The 20,904-nt window shown below is 45.0% G+C and overlaps 1 protein-coding gene across 2 annotated transcripts in view; it reads left to right on the forward strand.

The window, feature by feature from the left end:
* atrnl1b (attractin-like 1b) overlaps window positions 1-20,904 on the forward strand; it is a 126,720-nt gene that overhangs the window by 11,198 nt on the left and 94,618 nt on the right. For both annotated transcript variants that reach the window (XR_014570604.1, XM_083788005.1), the window contains exons 3-15: window positions 1,336-1,449; window positions 3,530-3,658; window positions 5,854-6,062; window positions 7,100-7,274; window positions 9,315-9,402; window positions 10,625-10,925; window positions 14,594-14,777; window positions 15,355-15,509; window positions 16,535-16,619; window positions 16,813-17,042; window positions 17,851-17,969; window positions 19,198-19,330; window positions 19,510-19,697. Coding sequence is in view for 1 of the 2 variants with exons in the window: in XM_083788005.1 (XP_083644131.1) it covers window positions 1,336-1,449; window positions 3,530-3,658; window positions 5,854-6,062; window positions 7,100-7,274; window positions 9,315-9,402; window positions 10,625-10,925; window positions 14,594-14,777; window positions 15,355-15,509; window positions 16,535-16,619; window positions 16,813-17,042; window positions 17,851-17,969; window positions 19,198-19,330; window positions 19,510-19,697 (2,110 nt within the window). In the remaining variant the exon portion in view is untranslated. The remainder of the gene's footprint in view (window positions 1-1,335; window positions 1,450-3,529; window positions 3,659-5,853; window positions 6,063-7,099; window positions 7,275-9,314; window positions 9,403-10,624; window positions 10,926-14,593; window positions 14,778-15,354; window positions 15,510-16,534; window positions 16,620-16,812; window positions 17,043-17,850; window positions 17,970-19,197; window positions 19,331-19,509; window positions 19,698-20,904) is intronic.

Raw genomic sequence — 20,904 nt, forward strand, 5'->3', positions numbered from 1 at the left:
ACGTTTTGGGGTTCTCATTCTCAACATGCATTTTGTGCTCGAACACGAAGATATATGTATTGTATAATACATTTGTTCACAGTAATGAACAGGATAACTTAAACTTGGTCCATTATTTCTCCACATTAATAATACCAATTGATATTTTATATCATTTTAATCGTTGATTAGTCACCTTTTACAACGAGGTACAGCTTGTAAGGACCAGGCGCTCGTGGAATAAGCAACACTGCTAAACGGCACAAAAAATGTGCCAAAATGGCAAATGGTTGGTATTCAACCCTTGCTTTGTTGTTTGCTTAGTGGATTGGATGCTTGCACTCACCCACAGTAATAAGGAAAAAAGCCACTTTTTACACTTTATTCATTTTACAGTTGGGGAACTCAGTGGCGCCTGGAAGAGGTGCCAATCTGTTGCGACTGCGTTTGGAAACCTTCCACCCGCTACTGAGTTACATAGCACTGAGTGTAGAATTAAGTGTAATTTCTTTCCCCTTATTACTGTGGGAGAGTTCAATCATCCAATCCAATCCAACTCCATTTGAAGTAGTTAGGCCCATTTAAGTTGTATATTGTTTATGTTAAAGGTATATTCAGTGATTTCACTAAAAAAACCATAGGTTTCGTTTTTGGCTGTGGGACCCAGCCTTTCGTCCAATCAGGATAGAGAGTCAAAAACGAAACCTAAGGTTTTTTGACCCCCAGGGGTTAACTGGGGACAGGGAGGAACTCCTTATATGGCCAGCACACTCTATAGTAGAGAGGATTATCACAACAAAACAAAAAAATAAGTGATATTTGAATTAAGTGAAATCACTGAATATACCTTTAATATATGTTGACAATTATTGTACTGTATAATCGCCTAATCGCAATTATTTGAGATAATAGAAATTATTTTTGCATATTCATCGTTTCCATGTTGAAAAATGTCCATAAATAAAAATCTACAAGCTTACAACACGTGTTGTAAACCTGTAGATCAATTATGTTGTGAAAAGTAAAGAAATCATAATTGCGTCTGTGGTTCCTTTGTATATTGAAGTTATTTGTCATATATGGCCTGTGCATTTTGTGATCATGAATCCTAAAAGGCAAACAGAAATACGTTCCAATGTTTAATGCAAAAAAAAAAGAATACACAATTAAATCGTTATTCGCAAATTACGGTATATGTGTGACAACTAATCGTCAACTTAAATTTGCAACCGTGGCAGTGTTTATTCATCTATTCTTCTACCAATCAGTCAAAAAATGTCTAGGTCACATAGCTCAATGTCAGAGATGAACATAATTGTAATCAAGTTGCTCCGTGTGTTATCTTTCCTCCTCCAGTCCAAACGCGGTGTTGAGGTTACGCTTTAACCACTTCGCCACAGAGTGCAGTTGGGACCACATGTACATCTACGATGGAGACTCGGTATACGCCCCTCTGGTGGCTGTTTTCAGGTAAGGCGCTGATTATTCGTCTTCCCCTCGAGTATCTTGAACTGTCGAACCGATGGACTTCAAACTTGGCATATGCTGCACATGACGCAATGGAGTTGAACGTTTGTCAGTCGGCAGTTGTCCAGAAATACATATACAGTGTATTTATCAATCTTTATCGCTCTGTCTGTCCCTTTTATGATCCATAGATGGAGATCTCTGTGTCTGTCTGTATGTTAAAAAATAATAAATAAAATCTCAGTTCAAAGGCCATCTATATTGATTAAACAACTTTATTGCCAAGCACTCAGCCATGTGTTTATCAGCAGAAGAACGGGCTCGGTTTGTTGTTAAATATTTAGAAATATCTCTCATCCATGCTGCATGCTGCTGACTGCATTTTGTCTATGGGTTGTCACGATCATTTTGTCTATTAATTGTCGTACAAATACTAGTGATTAACGATTTTATGTTTATTTATTGCACTGAACTTTGGAACACATGAATCAAAGTTACATTTATGTTTGACTTTTAGGCTATGTACACAAAACACGACACAGGTCAGGTATGAGAAATTACTTAAATATGCAAAGAAATGACTGCACCAATGATGAACATAAATGTAATGCACTATGGAAAACAGGCCTTGCATTTAATAATTATTAAAACAAATAGTAAAAATTGCCGATTTACAAGCTCACAACACACACAAGCGCATCACGTGTCGTGAGCTTGTAGAGTGGCTATTTTTATGTACAGATGAATGAGAACTATTCTGATTATGAATATCAATGGACCAATGCAAATGATTATTCCAAAATAATTGCCGTCATCTCAAATACTCGTGATTATGTCAGCCACGTTGTGACAGCAAAAATCTAAGCAGCAATCAGTGCAGCTTCAACATTGTTCATATCAATTCTATTGGGAGGAGATGTGAAAAATCTCTGTGTTGGAAATCTCGTCTCAGGCATTGATGGAAAGCAACTAAGTAACTTATTACTTAAAGTAATATTATTACCTTTTTCAATATAACATAATTAACATTTTGAGTACTAATAATGTATGTTACTATTTTCCAAAAGTAACCTGTTACTATTTTCACCAGCATTGGTGGTACTGTGGGGCTTGAGTGTTTATTATAATTTAATATAATTTATAATGGTAGACTGAGTTGGAATCAAGTTGCTTTGCAGGCTGCTGATCCGGTCTATATCTAGACTCTAGAGCGGATACAGAAACAATGCACAATTGTCTGTACGTGTGAATTATCAGATGCAGAAGGGCGGGCTTTCACCGTCCGGGGGAAAATAGGTAGTGTGAGACGTTTAAGAACAAAATATGCTTGGGGCAAGGAAAAAAAATAATGTAAAAAGTAACTAGTTACTTTTGTCAGGGATTAATATGTAAATGAGTAACTAGTAATAGGTAATATATCACTGTTTCTGTGTAACTTTTCCAGCACTGGTTCCAGGTTATGTAAAAAGAAAACCTGTTGAAATCCTACATTTTACGTAGTCTGGCGAAGGTTTTCCAACGCAGAGTGAGCAAGCTCTCATCACACGGAATACAGTTTATAAATAAATAAAAACATCAATCCAATCAGTCTACGTTTTCATGCCACTTTAAAGCATTGGTTCTCAAACATTTCCAAGTCAAGGACCCCCACATTGATGTGTATTTGGTCACATATGTGAAAATATTTTGTGTCACGGAAGATTCATCAACATTTGTCAAATGGCAGATCTACAAACTGTGATATAAACTTCGTCATTTTGTAGGGGGATTCCCCCCCCCCCCCCTCAAGGAACCGCACTTTGAGAAACAATGCTTTAAACTTTAACAGACTTGCTGACATCCTTTAAAGTTTAAAGAATGTCATGTTTCTGTACAGAAACAGCAAGTCTGTTGCACACCTACAAAGTTGCGTAGGAGAAGACGTTGCACCAAACGAGGGGCTGACTCACTGAAAAAGAAGAAAGAAAAAATAAATCCTGCACAATGTCTCCACACAATCACAATGTTTCGTTTCATCAGGCTATCTTTTAAAGCTGTGTGTGTGTGTGTTTGTGTGTGTGTGTGTTCGTGTGCGTGCGTGCAGTGGTGTGATCGTACCGGAGACGAGGGGCAACGAGACGGTTCCGGAGGTGGAGACCACCTCGGGCTACGCTCTGCTGCACTTCTTCAGCGACGCCGCCTACAACCTGACCGGCTTCGACATCTTCTACTCGTGAGTACACGGATTAAAGATGTCTGTCTCTCCGCCACTGATTTCAGTCGTTTGCGTTACACAGAAGCCAGCATGGTAAATGGTGCATTTATAGAGCGCCTTTATCCAAGGCGCTTTACATAGATTGTGCGTTACATTCACACACCCATTCATACGCCGATGGCGGCAGGAAACCACGCAAGGGCACCGACCAGCACATCAGGAGCAATTAGGGGTTCAGTGTCTTGCTCAAGGACACTTTGACACTAACTCTGGGGGAGCCCACAGGGTTCGAACTGGCAACCTTGCGGTTACCATCCAGCCACTCTACCCCTGAGCCACCGCCGCCCGCATGTCTCTGCTTTTAGTGCCATTCTGATTCACAGTTTCACACACGCATCCATGCACCTATGGCGGAGGAAACCATGCAAGGCACATCTGAAGGAATTACCGGTTCTCAGACCGGTGCTTACCGATTACCGGTGCTCAAGGACACTTCCACACTAACTCTGGGGGAGCCCGGGATCGAACTGGGAACCTTTTGCGGCTCACCATCCAGCCGCTCTACCGGCTACTCTACCCCTGAGCCACTGCCCGACCTCCACAAGTTGGAGATGGGTGGTTTGACTGACAGTTTGAGGTTCCAATGGACTTCAAGAGGTTTAGTCAGAAGCGCCTTTTTAATACTTTTCATTGGTTCAATGTTTGTGAAAATGGTCTGATTTATTGAACAAAATTAAAAACGGTTAAAAATGGAGACAGCCGGTTTCTGCCCGACAGCGACGGTATCTTCGATGGAAGCATGTTGTGCAAGCTTACAGCGTGACGTGTTGTGTGCTTGTAGATCTGCTATTTTTGGTTGTTGGTTATTTTAAGACGTGAGTATTTGAAGTGCTCAAACTAGCAATAGAAAACACGCTTAGAAGCACCTCCCATAAACAATGAATTCACTCCCATTAAAGCCTCAATCTGTGATTTCTTCAACTGCTTGGCTGTATGTGGAACAGAACAGCAGCAGCATAGGTTTAGATTCAGAAAAATAATACCGAAACATCATCATTCCATTTTCAGTCATCAGATTTGATTTAGCTTTGTCCCATGTGAGTATATACAGTGCCCCCTCCAGGGCATCAGTAAACATTGCATCTTATTTGATCTAGGGGCACTTAAAGCCATTTTCAACCATATCTTCACATCCTCACTGATGCTCATTATATTATAATAAATATCATAATCTTGTAATCAGACTTCCGTCCACTCACTCTGCGTCTCATTGGCTGTAGATAGTTCGGAAAACGCGGATAAGAACCAATGACATCATCAACGGGGATTCCAAGCTAATGGAAAGCCTTTCTCTTCCTGGAAAGTTGGCATGCTGAAATATAAACCATTGTTCTTGCATTAATATATATATATAAAAAGAAAATACGTTTTGAAATCTTATTTGACATTACTGGTGGTCAGCATTCTGAACTGCCCACAGCCCTCTTCTGAGACACAGAGTGAGCAGACAGAATGAGTATTGGTGAGGAGTCTAAACCCTTAAATTCCATTAATGATTTCAATGGACTGCTTTTGATTTGATGGCCTTCCTGCCCTGGCTGTTGGCCTTTGTGCCCTCAAAGAATGGACAACACCAAAGGCCAAGTGGCCTTAATTGCCCCTAAAATGACAAATGTCCATTCCTGGTGAGGACGAGTGATGATATGAATGATTGGTGAGAAAGGGAGTAAATGGCCTATCTACGAGATCACAATGCGGCATGAGCAATGCAGATCTGCTATTTTTAGCAGTTTTGGAAATGTTTCGGAAATGTCCGAGAAACCTTGTGTAATAAATGCCATGGCCAAAACAGGGATGTTTTGTTAGCAGTCAGGTCTGTTGGGGGAAAAGTTGTTCTTGGCAGTAAATTAACCCATTCTGACCGGGCACCCATTTTGGTGTTGGCATCATGTTATGCTTTAGCTATTGAAAAAATAGCAGATCTACAAGCTCATATCGCGCCACCGAGTGGCGCGATACGAGCTTGAAGGTCTGCTATTTTTTGAAAAATCGAAGAACGACTGACATTTTTAGAATCTGATCTCAGGTCAGAATGGGTTCATCAGACCAGTGTGTGTCCAGTGGAAACCTCATATGAATCTGATCTCAGGTCAGAATGGATTAATGTCCCCAGAAGTGTAGCAGTAAAACTGTGTGTGTGTGTCTGTCTTTAGGATCAACTCGTGTCCCAACAACTGCTCGGGTCACGGTAAGTGCACCACGGGGAACTCCATCGCCAGCCGGGTGTACTGCGAGTGTGACAAGTACTGGAAGGGCGAGGCCTGTGACATCCCGTACTGCAGGAACAACTGTGGCAGCCCCGACCACGGCTACTGTGACCTGACCGGGGAGAAGCTGTGCGTCTGCAACGACAGCTGGCAAGGTACGGTAGTGCACAACACTGTGTGTGTGTGTGTGTGTGTGTGTGTGTGTGTGTGTAGGGCTGTCGAGCACGGGCGTAACGGAGAAATATCAAATGGAAACCGCAAGTTGTGCCACTGTACTTCCGTCCCTACTGGTTGGGATGATAGTAGTGCCAAAGTGCCAATTGTCATATTAGACTAGTAGGCTGCTATTGTAGGGCTACCCTAAATCATCATCATCATCATCATTTTTTGACCATTGCCATCCCCAGTTCCTGCTTACTGATGCATGTGTCCCTAGCGATGACATCAGGGAACGACAGTTTTCTACCTCTGGTCTGCTTTGAGGCAGACCAGAAGGGAAGATACCTCTATAACCTCATTGTCATGCTCTGTAGCAGCGGCCGGCAAACTGTGTTCTTCTGGATCGAACCAGTGAAGAAACACGGGGGAAGGTTGCCGTATATTAGATTAGTTGATGGCGGCTCTTCCAAGAGAGATTTTGCGCTCTCATTAGAAGGCAGGGGTGTAAGTGCCGTCCAGCCGTTTCCATGTCTCTGAGCCATAGAGTAGAATCGTCTCGACGACGGTCGTCCTAAATACCCTACCCTAAATAATATTTCTATTCCCCAAACCTAAATATATTTACCCTAAATAACCCATTCTGACCGGGCACCCATTTTGGTGTTAGCATCATGTTATGCTTTATCTATTGAAAAATAGCAGATCTACAAGCTCATATCGCGCCACCGAGTGGCGCGATATGAGCTTGTAGGTCTGCTATTTTTGAAAAATCGAAGAACGACTGACATTTTTTTAAATCTGATCCCAGGTCAGAATGGGTTTAATCAGACCAGTGTGTGTCCAGTGGAAACCTCGCATGAATCTGATCTCAGGTCAGAATGGGATAATATTTCCTCTTACTGCCTTCGTTGACGTGAAGCCTCCAACCACGTGAACAATTCCTGGGAAGAACATTATCTGCAGATAACTGCTATGCCGTTCTGTGTGATTCTCATCTCGTTGAACGTGCGCGTTGTGTTGTCGTCTGTTTCAGGTCCCGACTGCTCCCTCACGGTGCCGTCGGCCGAGTCCTTCTGGGTGCTGCCCAGCGTCAAGCCCTTCAGCACCTCGCTGGCCCGGGCCTCCCACCGGACGCTGGTCCAGGACAAGGTCATGTGGGTGGTGGGCGGCTACACCTTCAACTACAGCTCCTTCCAGATGATCCTCAAGTAGGTCCCCCAGCTTTCCCCTATAGAGGCTATGCACGTGGCATCATCGTAACCCAGACGTTATGTGGGAAAAACGGCTACTGAGTGGCACAACTTCCTGGCTTGAACTCTAGTTTTCGGGCATGCCCAGTGTATTGTAGAGTTTGAATGGACAGGTATCAGTCAAAAGGGAGACATCTGATCTTTCTGACCTGAGATCTAGTGGCGCGATTCTATCTATGGCGCGATATGAGCTTGTAGATCTGCTATTTTTCAATAGCTAAAGCATAACATGATGCTAACACATATGGAATGTCAGAACAGGTCAGCTCCATATATGGAGATCTAAGGGTTTGAGGTCAGATGTCGAGTTGCTGGCCGGCTCCATATATGCCGATCTAGGTGATGATTCAGTCTTCTCCATGTATGCCTATCCAGGGTTTGATGTCGGTCAGTGTCGTGATCTTCATATATGGAGACGGCCATATATGGTGGCGTGACGTGTCACGAGGCGTGACGTCACGAGGCGTGACCATATGTGGAGGCGTGGTGTTGCAAGGCGTGGCCATATATGGAGTAATGGAGGCGTGACCGACCGACTGTCGGGGAAATGCATGTTTCCGCAAAAGGATCCTTAAGATCAAACTGCCCTCCTGGGGTACATCGTTCCCAGGTAACGATAGAATGAGTCCAGGCGCACAGCCTCACACCCATGTTTCAAAGCCCAGCTGAGTGGACATCTGACGGCGCGCGGAAGAGCCAGAAATACCTTCTCGAGCTGAGCTAGGACTTACTCGGAAACCATTCCTTGAAGCTCCTGTAATTAATCCCAAGAGTGAAATGCACAACGAGGCGCACAGAGGACTGCCAGAATCCCCTGCAAGGTCCCTGATAGTCCCTATGCCAGTGTTTCCTGACAGGCTGATATTGGCAGAAGCCCGTCTCTCTTCTCGAGACGGCACAGCTCATGCATGCTGTGATACCCCCCCCCCCCCCGCCTCAGTATGGCTGCTTCCATGCAGCAGATTTTTAACCCATTCTGTGCGGGAACCCATTTTGGTATTAGCACTACGTTATGCTTTAGCTAATAGCAGATCTACAAGCTCATAGCGCGCCACCGAGTGGCGCGCTACGAGCTTGTAGGTCTGCTATTTTTGAAAAATCGAAGAACGACTGACATTTTTTAAATCTGATCTCAGGTCAGAATGGGTTAATCAGACCAGTGTGTGTCCAGTGGAAACCTCGTATGAATCTGATCTCGGGTCAGAATGGGTTAATTGGCAGTACTATAGCTACTGTTGACAGCTTTATCATAAGTCTCTTGGACACGAATTGTATAGTTATTTTTTCCACCCAGAGCTGCTTCAAGCTCTTTTAACCGTTTGCCTTCCAAGTCGTCCTGCACACTTTTCAATATTTCGGCTTCATAATCACAAATTGCACAGGGGCAGATATGACAAATGGATATACAAAGAAAAAACACTGACACATTTAATATTTTTGTATATTTATTTTCTTTCCAATTTTTTTTTACAAAATAGCAGAAATAGTTGACAATACTTGTAGATCTGCTAGTTCTGCTATTTTTGAAAAATGTATAGACATTTTCCACATGGAAACAATTGGCGATTACGCTCAAATGATTGTGATTAGGCGATTATGTAATACAGCCTAGGCCTATGTAATGCCCACGATTCGAACTCGGGTCTCCTGTGTGAAAGTCCATCATCTTAACCACTAGACCAAAGGGATATCCCTTTGGACGGGGGGGAGATATTAGACTTTTGAGGCCATCAGGCAGAGGCTCTGAGCCACTCTGCTACACTCACCCCCCCTTTTGAACTCCTCCCACGGGGGAAACCCCATCCGGGTCACGGCACCAATGTAACGCCCGGGATTTGAACCACTAGAGTGACTAGACCAAAGGGATGGACTCCCAATTTCAGAAAACCTTGAAAATGTTGAATTCCTTTGAAATCTTTGGCCGATTCTTCGCGTATAAATGACATTATGGCTGCCAGATTGAAAATAGTTCAACTTAAAAGTGTGTTTCTTCCACAGCTACAACCTGGACAGTGGGGTGTGGAACACGGTCCCCATCAACAGTGGGCCTCTGCCAAGATACGGACACTCCTTAGCCGCTTATCAGGTGAGCATATGCACGCACGCACTCACGCATGCACACGCACACATGCATTTTCATGTATTACCATCTGTTGTTCTTGTCTACTTTAACCCATTCTGAACGGGAACCCATTTTGGTGTCAGCATCATGTCATGCTTTAGCTATTGAAAAATAGCAGATCTACAAGCTCATAGCGCGCCACCGAGTGGCGCGCTACGAGCTTGTAGGTCTGCTATTTTTGAAAAATCGAGGAACGACTGACATTTTTAGAATCTGATCTCAGGTCAGAATGGGTTGATCAGACCCAGTGTGTGTCCAGTGGAAACCGCGTATGAATCTGATCTCAGGTCAGGATGGGTTAAGTCGCTCCGGAATAAGTTCGTCTGCTGATTCCCTAAATTGTTATTTAGTACAACTCGTCTCAAATGTATGTATAGTGTGCAGCCATCATGTGGTGATAGACTGTAATAGCAGCGAATGGGTGAACGTAATGCACAATCTATGTAAAGCGCTTTGGATAAAAGTGCTATATACATGCAAATGATTTAGCATTTACCATGTGAGCAGTTTCTTCCATCACTGGTGACAATAAAGTTGATTGTGTGTGCGAGCCTGTGTCCAATGCACAATTTACAATTTAGGGCATTTAGCAGACGCTCTTAATCCAGAGCGACTTACATTAAGCAAGAGCAAAAAAGCATGGGAATACATCACATAAAAAGCATTTATCATGAAACATGCGTAAGCTAAGAAAGTAACAGTGGAATATCTATTCTATATAATGAAGCTATACATATAAACTATACATATATACTATACTATGCTATACATATGTACTATGATGTGCTATGACTACATAACAATGCAATTATAGTGCTGTCTACATAACAATGCAATTATAGAGCGGCGCAGTCCCTCCCCCTTTCAGAACAACGAACGGCCCAGGAAATGAAAACGCAATGCATTTCTTCATAGGCAGTTTAAAGTTCTACTTTCTAATTCTTTGTTTGGCCCGAAATATTGTGTGTGTTGTCATGATTTGTCACGACAAGAGTTGGCTTCATACAACGCTTAAAAGGTCTTTAAATAAATTAAATAAAAACTGCCTATGAAGAAATGCATTGCGTTTTCATTTCCTGGGCCGTTCGTTGTTCTGAAAGGGGGAGGGACTGCGCCGCTCTATAGTGCTGTCTACATAACATGCTATAAGTCTGTATCAAACGCTATCTGTCCGTGTCCCCCACAGGACGACATCTTCATGTTCGGCGGGAAGCTGGAGGCCGGCTCGGGGAACGTGACGGAGGAGCTGTGGGTGTTCAACGTGCCCAGCCGGACGTGGCAGCAGAGGACCCCCGTGGTCCCGGGGGGCGGGGGACCCCCGTCGTCCGGGGGCCCGTCGTCGTCGTCGTCGGGGGACCGGGTGTACGCCGTGGAGGGCCACACGGCCCACTGCGTCCTGCTGGAGGGGGGCGAGGCGGTCATGGTGGTCTTCTTCGGCTACTCGCCCATCTACAGCTACGTGAGCAACGTGCAGGAGTACCATCTCAGTAAGACCACCCACACACCCACACACCCACCCACCCGCCCAGCACACGTGCTGCTTCCCCGCCGGCATTAACCCGTGCTGACCTGAGATCAGATTCATACGAGGTTTCCACTGGACACACACTGGGTCTGATTAACCCATTCTGACCTGAGATCAGATTCTAAAAAAATGTCAGTCGTTCTTCGATTTTTCTAAAATAGCAGACCTACAAGCTCGTAGCGCGCCACTCGGTGGCGCGCTATGAGCTTGTAGATCTGCTATTTTTCAATAGCTGAAGCATGACATGATGCTGACACCAAAATGGGTTCCCGTTCAGAACCCATTCAGACCTGAGACCAGATTCTCCAAATGTCTTCTAAATCGTGACCAAATCTTGTTCAAGTTTTTCCGAAAATGTTTCTGTGTCTTGCCAGGTGGTGCTTTTCATGTCAAGGACCCCCAGAATGATATGTGTTTGGCCTACAAGCAATACATGAGCTTGTATATCTGCTATTTTTCCAACAGCTAATTAATATACCCTAGAGTTGTTTTGTGGAAACGATAAAAAGGTCTCCCCTTCTTCTGTTTAAGCCTATAACTGGAGGTGTAGAACTTGGGGTCACGTGATCAGTGACATCACACTCTGCAGGCCAAGGAGTACACTGTCGTGAATCGTGATGTCACTGACCTCTCACATGACCTCAACTTATAGATGGAGTTCTAGGCTAAACGGAATGGGAGGACTTTTTTTTATAATTCACACACAACAACCCTAAGGTATATTAATGGCATAGTTCAATGCTGAAATGTTGGGGAGGCGGCCTTTTTTCCCCACACCCAAATAGCCGACGGGGCAATGGCCATTGTTTTAAATACCGTCTTTTTACTCCAACAGTCCGACACGATATTAGACAGACAGAAGTTCCCTCAATAGTCCGAAAACCGTAATTTAGACGAGGCAATAGTCCGACACGGGAGACGCGCAGCGGCAACGTAAGTGAGTGAGTGTGCGTGCGTGCGTGCGAGAGAGGGGGGGAGAGAGAGAGGGCCGGACCTGACTCCCAACAGCCCCCCCCCCCCCCCCCCATTTACGCAAACAGTTGCTGAGATTGAGCAGGCGAGAGAGGAGTTATGTGTGTGAGGAGATGATCACAGTCATGACAGATAGAGGGAAAGTGTTATATTTTGCCTATTATTTATGCTATATATTATTGACCGCGTCTGTGTCAACAGTGCACACACATGCTAGAGAGAGAGAGAGAGAGAGAAAAACCCCTTAATGTTGCTTTTCCCTGTGTGCGTCACTCAGCAATAAGGTGAAACAGAACACAAAGATGAGTAGCCTATTTATTTTTTAACACGCAGCACCTCTCTCTCTCTGTACGTCTGTGTCTCTCTCTCTCTCTAGCATGTGTGTGCACTGCTGCGCAATGTCTGTGACTGTGACACAGACGCGGTCAATAATATATATAGCATAAATAATAGGCAAAATATAACACTTTCCCGCTATCTGTGACTGTGATCAGCTCCTCACACACATAAGTTTTTTCCAGAAAACCTAGGTCAGGATTTAGAAGGCTTTTTAGCCCATTCTGAACGGGAACCCATTTTGGTGTCGGCCTCATGTCATGCTTTAGCTATTGAAAAATAGCAGATCTACAAGCTCATAGCGCGCCACCGAGTGGCGCGCTACGAGCTTGTAGGTCTGCTATTTTTGTAAAAATCGAAGAACGACTGACATTTTTAGAATCTGATCTCAGGTCAGAATGAGTTCATCAGACCCAGTGTGTGTCCAGTGGAAACCTCGTATGAATCTGATCTCAGGTCAGAATGGGTTCATCAGACCCAGTGTGTGTCCAGTGGAAACCTCGTATGAATCTGATCTCGGGTCAGAATGGGTTTTAAAGCATTGTATTGTCAACGCCAGGCCGAAGGCTATGCGTTTCCCTTTTGTCCGTCCGTCCGTGAGTCCGTGGACAGGTCCTCTCTGGTAGAGAACTAATTAGTAACTAAAGTTTTCGAATAAATCTAGTGGAGTAAAAGTACAATATTTGTCTCTGAGATGTAGTGGAGTAGAAGTAAAAGTCTTGGAAATAGTCAAATAAAGTACAAATACCTCAACGTTACTTTAGCAGATGTACTTTCCACCACTGCCTATGAGTAGCATTATGAGATTATAAAGAAATCGCGTCAATGTTTCCAGGCAGTGAAAAATAACGACATCCTGCACGTTCTAACACGTGTGAACTTCCCGTTTGTCCCGTTGCCCCGAGAAACGGCATAAACTAACGGAGAGGAAATGTCCATGAGGATGTTTATATGCTTTGTTATCGTTGTTAGCAACCGTGGTGGAAGAATTACTATGACGTTTCACTTAGTAGAAGTATCATTGACATCAATATAAAGATTGTCTGTCAACAAGTAAAAGCCTTGTACTCAACATTTGGCCTATAAGTCAGAGTAAGTATTGGCATCAAAATAATATACTTAAAAATGACCAAATCTTCGATAAAATAGAATAGAATGGGTTTGAAAATCCTCCTTTTCAACTGGTTTGCACTGAGATTATATTTGCAAAGTTGGAATGGTGGGCCGTTGCTATAGGAACCGGACCAATGTTAACCCATTCTGACCTGAGATCAGATTCATACGAGGTTTCCGCTGGACACACACTGGTCTGATTAACCCATTCTGACCTGAGCTCAGATTAAAAAAATGTCAGTCGTTCTTCGATTTTTCAAAAATAGCAGACCTACAAGCTCGTAGCGCGCCACTCGGTGGTGCGCTATGAGCTTGTAGATCTGCTATTTTTCAATAGCTAAAGCACAACATGATGCTAACACCAAAATGGGTTCCCGTTCAGAATGGGTTAAAAGCTTCCGTAGGCCTCAACCATTATATAGATGGAGTATACATTGGGGTACGTACTGTGTATATATATACGGACCTGGGATATGCCGCCACCTAGCGCTGACGTCCGTACGGACTTGGGGGGGAAAGAAATAGTTAATGTATGCTTTGTTATACCGGTAATAATCGAAATCTATAAAGTAACTGGGTGAAAGTTTTCAATTTATTTTGTAAGTACAATATTTGCGTCTTTGAGACGTGGAGTAGTACAAAAAAGTCAAGCAAAAGTGCCATAGAACAGCCATTATTGTAAAGAAATTGAGCCTCTTCCTTCACTTGTGTTTTCCAGTGATGCCAATGAAGGCTCTGTTCCATTTAGTGTAGCACAGTGGTTCTGAAGGCTCTGTTCCATTTAGTGTAGCACAGTGGTTCTGAAGGCTCTGTTCCATTTAGTGTAGCACAGTGGTTCTGAAGGCTCTGTTCCATTTAGTGTAGCACAGTGGTTCTGAAGGCTCTGTTCCATTTAGTGTAGCACAGTGGTTCTGAGAGTGTTACAAATGAGTTGCGCACCCGTAAGGGGCCATTTGGAACCATATGAGGATCACACTTTGAGACCCACTGGTGTATAGCAGTGTTTCCAGTGAGCCAACATGCACAATATCAGCACCCTGACTCTGTTTGACCAGAGTCTTCATTAGCATTATTGGTAACACCTGCGAAGGAAGTATGGCTGCTGCTGTGCATATAGCCTATTGTACAGGACCTGAGTAAATGTACTTTGTAGCATTGGTTGTAACGGTGTGTGTGTGTGTGTGTGTGTGTGTGTGTGTGTGTGTTCAGGACAGAACACGTGGACCATGCCAGAGACGCGGGGTGCGGTGGCGCAGGGCGGCTACGGTCACACCAGCTCCTATGACAGTGCCAGTGGCAGTGTGTTCGTCCACGGAGGGTACAAGGCCCTGCCCGCCAACAAGTACGGACTGGTGGACGACCTCTATCGCTACGAGGTCAACACGCGCACCTGGTGGGTACACATGCACCGTGTCGCACGCACGCACTCACGCATGCGTGCATGCGAAGCCAGCAGTGTGTGTGTGTGTGTGTTTGTATAGTTTCAATGTACATAATTATATTTATTATTCGACCGTTTGGGATGTCCAGAGGCGAGGCAGAAGGACTGGCAAAGTGTTGTACTGTGACTGTCTGCTACGTTTGATGGACGCCATAATATATGGCGGAGACGCCGAGTGACATTAACGACCATCCATGTTGTATCGTGAAGACAAGACATGTGCCATGACTTTGTGAATGCACCATTAACCCGTTCTGAACGGGAACCCATTTTGGTGTTAGCACTATGTTATGCTTTAGCTATTGAAAAATAGCAGATCTACAAGCTCATAGCGCGCCACCGAGTGGCGCGATACGAGCTTGTAGGTCTGCTATTTTTGAAGAATCGAAGAACGACTGACATTTTTTAGAATCTGATCTCAGCTCAGAATGGGTTAATCAGACCAGTGTGTGTCCCAGTGGGAAACCTCGTATGAATCTGATCTCAGGTCAGAATGGGTTAAGTGTGTGTGTGTGTGTGTGTATTCCAGGACCATCCTCAGAGAGAGTGGCTTCCCTCGGTACCTTCACTCTGCGGTGCTGCTCAGTGGAACCCTGCTGGTGTTCGGGGGGAACACGCACAACGACACGTCGCTCAGCAACGGGGCCAAGTGCTTCTCCGCCGACTTCCTGGCCTACGACATCGGTAATGCCCTTTGATACGCTGACCTGACACACGTATATACAGTATGTATGTCTCTGCTGTCGGGACCAAAATGTTCATTTTTCCACGGAAATGAAAGCTATACGTTATTCAGGAAATACGGAAACCTCTTTTCATTCTAAAACAATGCAATGCTGCCTCATGTTGGTATTGTGAATTACTTGCGTGAGAAGAAGTGGTGGAGTTTGAGGGTCCAGTGGAGTTGAGAGGTTTTTGTCCGAAGCGCTTTTTAATACTTTTCATTGGTTCAATATTTTTTTTAACCAACAGACAGATGTAAAAGGTGTTCAATAGCATTGATTTATGAAAATAAATAATATATAAAATCTAAAACCTCAAAAATTGCTTATTTTGATCGCTCGTATATCCCCATCTGTCACACACACACACACACACACACATCTGTCTTTCATAATGACCAAATGCACAGTGTTTTGTCCCAAACGGGCTTCTGTAAAAAAGGCACAGTAGATGGAAAAGGAAGTACAGAGCCAGGTCCGTGTTTACTAAGTCTAGATGGTTCAAGTGTCTAACCCATTAACCCATTCTGACCGAGCACCCATTTTGGTGTCAGCATCATGTTATAATTTAGCTATTTAAAAATAGCAGATCTACAAGCTCATGTCGCGCCACCGAGTGGCGCGATACGAGCTTGTAGGTCTGCTATTTTTGAAAAATCGAAGAGCGACTGACATTTTTAGAATCTGATCTCAGGTCAGAATGGGTTCATCAGACCAGTGTGTGTCCGGTGGAAACCTCGTATGAATCTGATCTCAGGTCAGAATGGGTTAAGACCTGGAGCGCATCTGTGTTACCTTAGCTTTTAACCACTTTAACCATTATTTTAAAGCTTTAGCTATTGGAAAAATAGCAGATCTACAAGCTCACTCTGTGCCGCGCTATGAGCTTATAGTTTGGCCGGTGGCTAAATGCATATAACGTTTGGGGTCCTTGACATGGAAAAAAAGTGTCTTTTTTCATGTTTATAAATGTGTGGTTTTCTGCAGCGTGTGACGAGTGGAAGCTTCTGCCCAAACCCGACCTGCATCGAGACGTCAACCGCTTTGGTCACTCCGCTGTGGTCAGCAATGGGTCAGTTCTGCGCGCGCACGCACGCACACACACACGCACGCACGCACGCACGCACGCACGCACGCACGCAGGCAGGATTCATCATCTAATATACCTGTGATCCATGGTTGATTTAGATTTCGTTTTAATCGTTTTTACAAGAACCGCTGGGGAGCTAACCTCAACCTGCTCTCTGTGCTGCTGTTGTTATTAGGTCCATGTACGTGTTCGGGGGCTTCTCCAGCATGCTGTTGAACGACGTGCTGGTGTACAGACCTCCCAGCTGCCGCGCTTTCCCGGGGCCAGAGAGCTGTGCGGGGGCCGGCCCGGGGGTCCGCTGTGTGTGGAACAAGGGCCGCTGCGGCCCCTGGGAGCCCAGCATGGCCGCCGACGACGACGCCGACGAGGGCCTCAAACCCGCAAACTTCTGTCCCGCGAAAGCTGGTGAGGGAAAGCTCCCTCGGGTAGCCACTTTGCTTAAACCCTGATACGGTTGACCCGAGTCCCTCAGGGCTCTATGCTAGTGTGTTTTCTGTTATTGTGGGGAAAGCTTTTCGCTGGAGAGACGATTCTGCTTTGCCCCTGTCCTTCCCCACGATAAAGTTGCTGGGTTTTAAGCAGTGGTGGGAAAACGTTCTCAACCCATGTCATTTCGGGGGCTGCCAGTTCAGTATGTATTAACCCCGCCTTGAAATTCAAAAAAGGTTTGAGGACCACTGTGCTACACGAAACGGAACAGAGCCTTCATTTGTATCAAGGCAGGGGCCCAATTTCATTCCAATATGGCTGCTGCTGTACATGGCACCCACCCTTTCAACATGCAAACTAAAGCAGTGGTTCCCAAAGTGGAGTCCGGGGACCCCCAGGGGTCCTTGACGGAGTACCAGGGGGTCCCCAGCTAAATGGTAGTTTGGAACCAAATGGACCCTTATGGGTCCGTAACTCTGAGAGTGTACAGATTTGTACAATTTCAGAGTTACATTAACATTGATTTACAATATAAATGTGGCTCCCAGAGATAGAAATGCCATCCAATGGGGGTCTGTAGCCTAATGCAGGTCAAACTGGGGGGTCCTTGAAATGTAACGGTTTGAGAATCACTGCTAGAGCCGTAAAAACTTCTCTTATGGGGGGTCCCTGGCATATGTTTTCAAATGGGGGCTAATTAGTCTCAATTTGGGGGTCCTTGACATGAAAAAGTTTGGGAACCACTGAACTAAAGAGACTCTCTCTCTCTCTCTCTCTCTCTCAGCCACGGTGGACGAGCGGTGCTATCGTTTCTCAGACTGTGCCAGCTGTGCATCCAACACCAACGGCTGCCAGTGGTGCGACGATAAGAAGTGCCTCTCCGCCTCCAGCAACTGTACCACCGTGAGTCTGCCACCGGATGGCACTGTGGCGCTTCCCCACGCCACACTCGCACACAATGTTTTAGCAGTGAATGCTGGTCATCCCTGTTGATGTTTTAACCCATTCTGACCGGGCACCCATTTTGGTGTTGGCATCATGTCGTGCTTTAGCTATTGAAAAATAGCAGATCTACAAGCTCATATCGCGCCACCGAGTGGCGCGATACGAGCTTGTAGGTCTGCTATTTTTGAAAAATCGAAGAACGACTGACATTTTTAGAATCTGATCTCAGGTCAGAATGGGTTCGTCAGACCAGCGTGTGCCCAGTGGAAACCTCGTATGAATCTGATCTCAGGTCAGAATGGGTTAACACAGGACATGTTGTCCTTTGAGTAGTTACAAGTTTATAGACGGCTACAGAAGTGTAGACAGAGCGCCGGGGTGCAGTGACAGCAAAGGTCTCTTTTCACCAGACGCTACAGTATTATGTGGAAATATGTATCTGACGCACTCCCATTATGTCACAGTTTGAGTCGGCGCTGATGTCTGTGCATGTTTAAAACCCATTCTGACCTGAGATCAGATTCATACGGGGTTTCCACTGGACACACACTGGTGTCTGATTAACCCATTCTGACCCGAGATCAGATTCTAAAAAATGTCAGTCGTTCTTCGATTTAAAAAAAAAATAGCAGACCTACAAGCTCGTATCGCGCCACTCGGTGGTGCGATATGAGCACAGAACTCGGGTTTCCAGCTGGGTCTGACAATCAGGGTGATTATTAGTCACACTTTTTTTTTTGGTTAGTATTTTATTTAGAGTAGACAATTATTTTTACACCCCTTTTTTTCTAACCAATTTAGTCTTTTTTGCCACAATATGTTGTCTTTATGTTACATACTGAGATCAGTTCTAAACGTCTTCTACATCCTGACAGTTTTCTGAAAAAGCTATGTTTCTATGTCCGTCGTTCTTCGATTTTCCAAAAAATAGCAGACCTACAAGTTCGTAGCGCGCCACTCAGTGGCGCGCTATGAGCTTGTAGATCTGCTATTTTTCAATAGCTAAAGCATAACACAATGCGAACACCAAAAGGCGTTCCCGCCCCCAAAATGGGTTAAGGCTAAGCAAATCACCCGAGGACCTCCCAAAACAATGTGGGGGGGACCCCCGGTTTGGGAAGCAAACTGGGGGTCTACAGGACACGGTGTTGACGTGGTGTTGAATGTCGCTCCGTCCCTCCTCCAGAACGTGAAGAACTTCACCCGGTGTCCGGTGAGGAACGAGCAGGTGTGCAGCAAGCTGGCCAACTGCAAGAGCTGCTCCCTCAACCTCAACTGCCAGTGGGACCAGAACCAGTCGGAATGCCACGCTGTGCCTGGTGAGACCACAGCAATACTTTTCCCATTTCACCTGCATTTACCTAAGGAGGGTCAATTGAGAGAAAGTCTGACTATTTTCCAATGACGCACTGATTACAGCAAACATACTGCAGCATAATATTTAACAAAACAAAGATAACGAACTGTGTGTGTGTGTGTGTGTGCGTTGCCCCGACAGCCCAGCAGTGCAGCGAGGGGTGGAGTCAGGTGGAGGAGGCGTGTCTCCGCATCAACGCCAGCAGGGAGAGCTACGACAACGCGCAGCACTATTGCAAGAACCTGAACGGGAACATCGCCTCGCTCACCTCCACCCCGCAGGTGGACTTTGTCCTGGAGGAGCTGCGCAAGCTGCAGCTGCAGGACCAGGTGAGGACCATCCAGCGCCCTGCTACGCAGTGCAAAATGGGCTCTATATGCACACGGCAGCCATTTTGGAAGGAACTTGGGGGCCCCCTTCCCTACTTCCTTCACAGGTGTTACTGATGATTCTAATGAAGGCTCTGTTCCATTCTGGTCAAACAGAGTCAGGGTGCTGCTATTGTGTATGTTGGCTCACTGACAACACTCTGCTACACCCTGTGGGTCTCAACAGTGTCCTTGAGTGGGTTCCAAATGGCTATGAACAGGTGTGTAACTCTGAGAGTGTATTAAAAAATAACACATCAGGGCTCGAAATTAACGTTTTTTACTTGGTAGCGCTTGTGCTACCAATTTCAAAATGAAGGAGCACCAGAAAAAAATTAGGAGCAACCACCAAAATCTAAGGAGCACCAATATGTAATCGATTTTTTACATTCATGAAAACAATAATATAACGTGTGGTTTACAAATGACATGAAATGACCAAAGTATAAAAATGCATGCCAGAATTTAAAATGTAGTGTCTGTCCCTCATCCATCCATCTCTTCAAAGAGACAGAGGCATCAAACCCTCTAGTCTACACTGATTCCGGCCAGTCACATCACCTGTTTTCTTATTCTATGTTTTGTGTTTTTCACCTTCATAGCCTATTTAGATCATATATTAGAATTTCTAATATAAAATAATTTCGATGTAAAACATACAATATTTATAGCTATGCCTACTCACTTCTAATCAGTGGTGGATAAATTACTCTAATGTTTTACTTAAGTAAAAGTATCAATACTGCTGCTATGTAGAAACACTTACAAGTCTGCTATTCTCTCTCCCTTCCTCTCTCTCATATTCCCTCTCTCTCTTGCATGCGTGTGCGGCTGTGCGCGCACACACGCATGCACACACACACACACAGCTGAGCCGGTCCGCCTCTTTTCTGAATCTGAACGCTTGAAATAATGTACTTTCTGACACATGGTGAAGTTGCGAGCCGAGGCGCTCTGGAATGTGAGCGATGCAGCGCTCAACGTTGTCCCGTACCGTTGGGTCAAAGAGTAGTCAACTACACACTCCACACGTTGGTTTGTTAGCATCAAGTGCTAGTGCAGCTAGCAGACAGGAGCAGTGCAGTGGATGTCAGAGAGCGGCTCAGAGCGCCCGTTTTTCTACAATCGATCGTTGTAGCCAGGCGCACCACAGTAATTATTTGTAGTG

This window comes from Protomyctophum parallelum (assembly GCF_964188405.1).
Source record: "Protomyctophum parallelum genome assembly, chromosome: 17".
Taxonomy (NCBI): Eukaryota; Metazoa; Chordata; class Actinopteri; order Myctophiformes; family Myctophidae; genus Protomyctophum; species Protomyctophum parallelum.